The 7,462-nt window shown below is 29.3% G+C and overlaps 1 protein-coding gene across 7 annotated transcripts in view; it reads right to left on the reverse strand.

Moving 5' to 3' along the window:
- LOC108750040 overlaps window positions 1-7,462 on the reverse strand; it is a 46,869-nt gene that overhangs the window by 36,413 nt on the left and 2,994 nt on the right. For 5 of the 7 annotated variants that reach the window (XM_018489227.1, XM_018489230.1, XM_018489228.1 and 2 more), the window contains exons 3-7: window positions 6,673-6,884; window positions 5,486-6,015; window positions 4,415-4,718; window positions 3,133-3,296; window positions 1,583-1,709 (exon numbers count right to left, since the gene is read on the reverse strand). In XM_018489227.1, the coding sequence (XP_018344729.1) occupies window positions 1,668-1,709; window positions 3,133-3,296; window positions 4,415-4,718; window positions 5,486-6,015; window positions 6,673-6,884 (1,252 nt within the window). In that variant the 3' untranslated portion in view covers window positions 1,583-1,667. Of the gene's footprint in view, window positions 1-807; window positions 1,003-1,582; window positions 1,710-3,132; window positions 3,297-4,414; window positions 4,719-5,485; window positions 6,016-6,672; window positions 6,885-7,462 lie in introns of those variants that run through there. The other 2 variants (XM_018489229.1, XM_018489232.1) reach the window with 2 other exon arrangements.

Consider the following 7,462-nt stretch of genomic DNA (forward strand, 5'->3'; position numbering starts at 1 on the left):
AAATATTGTTAATATATCTTGAAATTTACTTTAATCGTTACATGTAACAAAAGTAAATTTCTTTTTTTTTTTAATAATGTACGTTTTATTCTAATGTACGTATATTGAAAAAAATGATGTTATATCAACAGTATTATTTTAATTGAAAAAAATTTTATTAATTTAATAACTTTATTAATGAAACAAATATCATGATCTTGTTTTAATAAAATTTTATTTGTTTTATTAACAGCCGGTTGTTCCATCTTCGGATAAACTATATAATAATTTATCCACTGAATAAACAGAAGAGTAAAAAAGTAACAGAGTAAGAGAATGGCAAGAAATTTATGAAAGGTGAAACAGCCTAGCCTTGCACTGTTATTGAAAAAAAAAAATAAATAAGGTTATTTTTAATTAAAATAATGCTCATGAGTGAAAAATGTCGTAATCAATTTGTGATATTACTACTTTGTAATATTATTAGTCTAGTTTCGATTTGGGATTATTGTGTTTCAAAACCGAAATATAATCGACGCAGTTTGCTTAAACAGAAAATTGTTAAACATAAAATTGCAAGAAATATTATTAGGTATAAAACCTCGCCTTGATCGAATATGACATTTTTCACTCATTGTGTTTAATCTCATCGATTGATTTTCACTTAATTTTGTTAAAATAATGCTGTTGACGTAACACATCATTATTTGTTTTTACTGTCTTATATCCATTTCTATCAATGTAGATCAACTTTAATCTTAAAATTTATTTTAAGTTAAAATAAACTAAAATATATTAAAATATGTTAACATATTTTTTATCTTCCTGGATTTCCTAGTCAGGCCTCCTAAAATTGGTTTTTAGACGTTCTAAAATCAATTTATTCATACTTTAAACAGATTGTTTGAGTTATCTTTTAATAATCTTTCCCTGTCTCTTCGCGCCTCAATTTCATTTCATACTGTGATTTGCGTAGGAACGGACGATGTGCGAATAATTTTCACAAAGTTTCACAATACCCTCCTACAACACGCCGGAAGCGCGAATATATTGCACAGCCAGTATAATATAATTGCATAAAGGAGAAATCTCGGTTTTGATTTCATTAAGAAAATCGTTATCTGATACGGATTCTAACGCGCAAAAAGACTAATTAAAAAAAAAGGAAAAAATTTTTCAATTTCAAGTAAAATTACGTTATTAGTTATGGCACGCGTTCCTTAAATATGTACATTTATTTCGCGATTGATATAACATGGAAAAATTAGCGCTAATATAGAAAAAGTTAATTATATAATTTAAGTTACACGAATTTCCATTATATTATGCGAAATAATTACGAACGAGTTTAGTTAGTATTGTTGTTTCTACTCATAATATTAAAAGTATATATATATCATAATATCTAAAATAATCAGATTTAAATATTTAGGATTTAAAAATATAAGAATTTTAAAGCAAATTTTAAGTTAATTTTAAGGCAAAATAAAAAATAACGAAGGATCACATATGACTCTTCAGTCTTTCTTTTATCAAAAAACTTCATATTTTTATTCAAGATTTTAATAACTTAATAAAAAATAAATAAATATCAATTACTCACTATTTCGAAGCATCCAAATCCAGTACTAGATCGTAGACAGTTTCAACGAATCGCGTATAATATGGTTTAGATGAGTGCATCGATATCACCTGGTTTTAATCGTTGTTTTCCGCAGCTCGCGTATCGTCTGCAAGCAAAAAAGGTTTATCTTGTTTGAAAGACTTTTGTCTAACAGTTTGTCCGAGTGACAGGCAAAAAGCTTGCTCGGTAATTTCGCGGTTATTCAGTCGCGTGTTTAAGCATTCGTTTCCTTATTAGGTTCCTTATTGCATCCCCATTGTCCTCGTCGTAACGTGCTCTCTCTCGTCTACCTATCTGTAGGTTTATTGCATACACATGCACGTTCTAAGCGCTTCCTGAATTAGTTATAAAGAATTCCCCCGACCCTTCTTCCTTTGACCGTATTACACAAAATCGATGTGCAAGAAGGTCTGAATATCGTGACGTAGCTTCTTTATAAACGTCATCACACACTCGCTATTTTAGACGTCATTACGTCAAAGAAGATGCAATACTTTCATTACGCTGATTACACCGGCTATTTTACACGTTAATGATTTATGACGTAGACGCAAGGCGACGTAATAAACGTTCCAAGTTTATTCCATTCAGGAGAGATTTTTAATGAAATCTCCTACGATGCTTCGCGTAACACAATAAAGGGTCCTCTACATAGAAGTCGTAGACGGTCGTGGAGTTCTAAGTCGTAGGAAACTGACCAATTCTAATCGAGTATTCTCTTTATATTTGATTGTAATTGGTTGGTTTTTTATGACTTAAAATTCCATGATCTGCTACAACTTCTATGTAGAGGACTCTTAATGCTTTAATAAATTTCAATACACAATAACACGCGTTTTTTTTTTGTTATATAATTGGGCATATAAGAAAAGAATCGTCATTGTACTTAGGGGGATCCTGTTAGAATCCCTATAAATCAATTGCCTACATGCACTTTTGCACACAAATAAAAATTTTAGAAACGGAGTTGTTTTTGATCACATGTATTATTGCCTAGAGATTTAAAAAAAAAAACATTTTTAAAAAGTACATTAATTGGCAATTTATCGACAAAGAATAAAATAGACTGTATATTTTTCAAAATTATTTTACCTAAAAAGTATAAAAATAAAAATATAATAATAAAAATATTATGTACATAATAATAAAAATATTAAATTGTATTATTTATATAAATTGTGTTATTAAACGAACAAAAAGTACTTTGTACAGAGAAATTTATTATCCAAGGAATATGCGAAATCCTTTTGTTTATATTAGGATAAAATATATTCATAAAATTGCTAATTAATGTTTATTTTCTGCAAATAAGGCTGTTTTATAAAAAAATATATTTTTACACTCACTGTATCTGATCTTCGATTATATAAATTTCTTTAGTATGCAATAATTATTCTCTATTCTTGAATATTGTATTTGCCATTGTGCGATTTACTTTATTGCGTTACGCAACTAATAAAGTCTATAAAGCCTAGTAATATCCCAATATGACACAAACGATAAATAACATCGAAAAGAAAGGCATCTACCTTTTTGGCATCGTCCAACGTTGTGGGAACATAGTGAGCATTGATCGCTTGCGCCATAGTACAGTAGTCGTGATACAAAATGTATTGATCCTTCAACCAACGCCTAATCGCGAAAACTCTCTCCCGAAATTGATCGTTCGGCTTCGATTCCAAGTCGTCTACATCTGGAAAAAAGACGTTCCATATTTTTAACGTGCGTGAATATAAAGTCGAAAATATATCTATATGCGGAATATATTTAAGAATATATTTTGAATACATTTGAATGCGTTTGTGCATAATGCCTTCATTTAAATGCAAAATGAATTTAATGCATTCGTCATACGACTTTACATCGCTATCGGTCTGTACGTTCTCATTGTTTCGATACAATGCGGATTCCTTCTATTCATTGCTAGAGTCGCAATTGTCGGCGCATTCGCCGCGGCACGACTCGCCACTTCGGGCGCGTTCATTAAAATGACATAAATCGCGAAATAAATCGAAAAGGAAAAACGTGCGAAATGTAAATGTAAGATCTTTAATTAAAGATAAACACACAGACAATATAATAATTTATTTATCGCTAAGAAATGAAATAGTCTTTTATTCAAACTAGAAAGTGAACGTTAATAATTGATATCATAAACATCGAGAAATATTTATAAAGATAGATTTACAAAAGATTTCTTTACTCTCTTAAATTATTTAATTTATTTATTACATAATTTTATAAAAGATCTGTATGAAGAAAAAAATATAAAAAAATAATTACAGTTGCATTACAGTTATATTAGTTACGTCATAGACACATTTTATAAAATGATAGACAATACATTGGTATTGGAACTATGATTCTTGTTTACTGATTCCATCTGACGGATAATTACTGACATTATAAAAGATATGAAGGACAGTCTATTCTAAGCGCCAATGAATATTTAAACGATATAAGTGACAAAAAACTTATGGGTTTTCTGATTGTTAGTATTGAAGGACATAAATATAAAGAAGAAATTGTAATAATTATAAAGCATAGTATAATTGTAATAATTATAAAATTATTTTTGTAATGTGCAATGTGTATGATTATATATATAAAATTTAACTGAGGAGAACCACATTAAAGATTAAAACGTTCGAAACTATTTGAAATTATTTCATCTTATGACTTTGGTTTATAATAATAGTGAATGACAAATAGCTTGGATCAAATAGTCCATTTTTTCTTGTATATATTTGAATATATTCAATAGAGCTCTTTATTAAATTATTAACTTCTTTGTTTAAATTTATAAATTACCGGGCTGCGTAAATTCTGCAATCTTCGGAAATTCTAAAGGCTTGAAATAGCTTTGAGTAAAACCCGATTCTAGTCTTAAGTTCTTCAATTTGTGTAGATATTTCTGGAGGTCTTCTCGTTCTTGCTGCAGTTGTAGTTCGACAATCCGCTTCCGAAGTCCGCGCATTTGTTTCCCGTCAAATCTCAAAGCTTTGTCTTCCTTACGACTTCCTGTGCTATTACGATTGCCGGCTGACTTCGAATTCGTTATTCTCGTTCCTTTCTTTCTTCTCTTAAAGTTATGTTCATGACTATTATGATTAGACTGAAAACGTTATTAGAGATGACGAAATGGCTTTTCTTGCCAAAATACATTATGTAATCATTACATAATGATTTTTTGGCATTGCAAATATATCGATTTGGCGTTGCAAATATATCGATTTCAACACTTGGACCTTCAACGAGGTATTTATGTATTATTATTCCCAAATTGAATCTATAGTATTTAACCTTTAGCGCCTATTATTTGAAAATAAGAGCATATTTTTAAAATGTTATAGCTTTTTTTTAAATAAAATTTGTATCATTCATCATTTTACGAGTATTATATTTCTTGTCTCAAAATATATGACACTATAGTGACTTTTTTGTCTTGTAAAAGTTAATCGCAAAATATATATATGATTTTAAAACAAAGACAATTAAACAAGAAGCATCCTATATTCGGTTAAACCAGATCTTGGTGCTTAAATATTTCTGTGCAAATTTATATACATATCTGCAAACTGCGCGCCAAAATCGTTTTCGGTTTGGAAATGCAATCATGAACAGAAATAAATCAGAATATTAATATCATTTATTAAATCTCTCGACAAGCAGTTTAATAATTTTTTTAAGCTATAAAGATGCTGATAAATATCCTTATAAAAATATTAATAATCTGATGTTAATAGAAAAACAATTTCGGAAAAAAAGTTGTTTAATCTACCATAAATTAAAAAAAAAGTATTTAGATAAAGAGAAAGATTTGATTAAAAAGATAGAGGCTATATTAGATCAATAAAAAAGTATTCCAACACTAATACTTACAATTTTATGTTTCTCCGAAGAGTGGCAACTTTCGTTCTCTTTTCTCATTTTTCTCATTTTCAATACATTCTGGATTTGAGACGCGCTTTTGTTTTCAAAGGAGCTTTTCGATGCTTTTGTCGCAGTTTTCGAATTTGTGTGTTTTTTAGCCAATGCGTCTTTGTGTGATCTTTTTTTCAGCACATATTCGACGTCCTGTTTTTTCAGAATCCGTTGATCCAAGTTTCCTTCTGAAATATCTTCTCTTCTCTCTTTGTTCTTCTCTAACGACAAATTAGATTTAGCCGACTCGAGCCAGTCCTCGTCGTTCGCCACCGGCAATCCGATGACATCTATCACCGCGTGTTCCCTCGCTCTGTTCGACGCTTCCTCACGCTCTTTCCGGTTGCTTTCTTGTCGGACAGTCATCCTCGAGGAGTTTTTCTTCTCATCTGTCTTCGTCACGTCGCCGGTCAACGAATCCGAGGAATCCAATGAGTTCTTATTGGAACTTACGGTTGAAAGATTCGTCAGACCGATTGCATTATCACCTTAAAATTATCGTCACAACGATAGAATTTTCCGATTTAAAAAAATCTTAAAATAAAAATTTATGTGTAGTTTAATGACTGTTAAAGATTACCTCTAATACGAAAAAAAATTATATTCTATGTGTGACGATTATATAACATATTGTTTCGAAATTTTATTCGTATTTACAAAAATATATTATAGAAATATTTTATTAATTCAACAAAATAATTAATAAATAGAGAAAAAGATGGGTTTCTATTTTATTTTTTTCAAATTTTTTATTTTTTAGTTATATTCAAGTCATTAATCGCAAACAATTTATTAATCTAAGTTTAATAAAAGCACTTGAAATAATCAGGACAACTCCATAAATTGGGAAAAATTGTTTAAACAAAAAGAAATATATTGAGATCTAAATGTGATGATAAAACAGCCACTTTTCCTATATTTTTACAGAATCTGATTTCTTCAGATCTATTTGGACTTTCCATGAAGTCTGTTCGCATCAATTACAATTAAAAATATCCTCAATATATATATTCCTTTTGTTTAATTAATCAATTTTCTGAAATTCTATTTCAAAATAGATCTCCTACTTATTGTTAGATATTTCGTTGGAGTAACTCCAATTCTAATGTAGTCGTCAATTATTTATAACATTTTATTTATTTTACCACTTGAAACGTTCTCCTCTCGAAATGACTCCTCTCGATGCTGATAACTTCTTCTCTGATTCTTCGAACGCGAACTGACGGATCGTGGCAATTTCAATGAACGTACACTCACGTTATCTGGATTCTCAATGATGCGCTCGAGGTCGCTGACGTGGTCTGATGGTCTCGGATCGATCTTGGTTGTACTTTTTGGCGTCAGATCGAACCCGTCTCTACAACCAAATAAAACATTTTGCAAAATCATTTTCACATTCATAAAGATTCGATCGTTTCGAAAATATCGACACTTTGCCACTTTACATTTGTGCTTGTGATAATAAATCATTGATAACGATCACGACGTTCGACCTTTTCTATCATTAATTGTAAGTTAAAGCACTATCCCTCAACTGTCTTATACAATACGTTTCGACCATCAATTATATTTACACACTTACACGCATTAATTATACTTTTATCTTCATTTTAATAGAAATAAAATTAAATTATTACAATCAGTAATAATAAACATTAATTGTTTCTTCATTACATTTATTATACAAATAATAACATTTATTTATGTAGGAACTATCTTTTAATTTAATTATACTCTGCACTAATAATATGAAAAAAGTTTCTATCGAATTGGTTGAAATTGTGATATTTTGTAGAAATCATGTACAAATCAAAAGTATTCTTAGGCAAAATATAAAAAATAGGTAAATTTGTTCTACTGCCATTTGAAAGTCGTTAAAACTTGCAGTAAATAAATATTTACTTAATAAAAAAATTAATTAAATCAAATTAATGT

Source organism: Trachymyrmex septentrionalis, unplaced genomic scaffold (genome assembly GCF_001594115.1).
Source record: "Trachymyrmex septentrionalis isolate Tsep2-gDNA-1 unplaced genomic scaffold, Tsep1.0 scaffold32, whole genome shotgun sequence".
NCBI classification, from domain to species: domain Eukaryota; kingdom Metazoa; phylum Arthropoda; class Insecta; order Hymenoptera; family Formicidae; genus Trachymyrmex; species Trachymyrmex septentrionalis.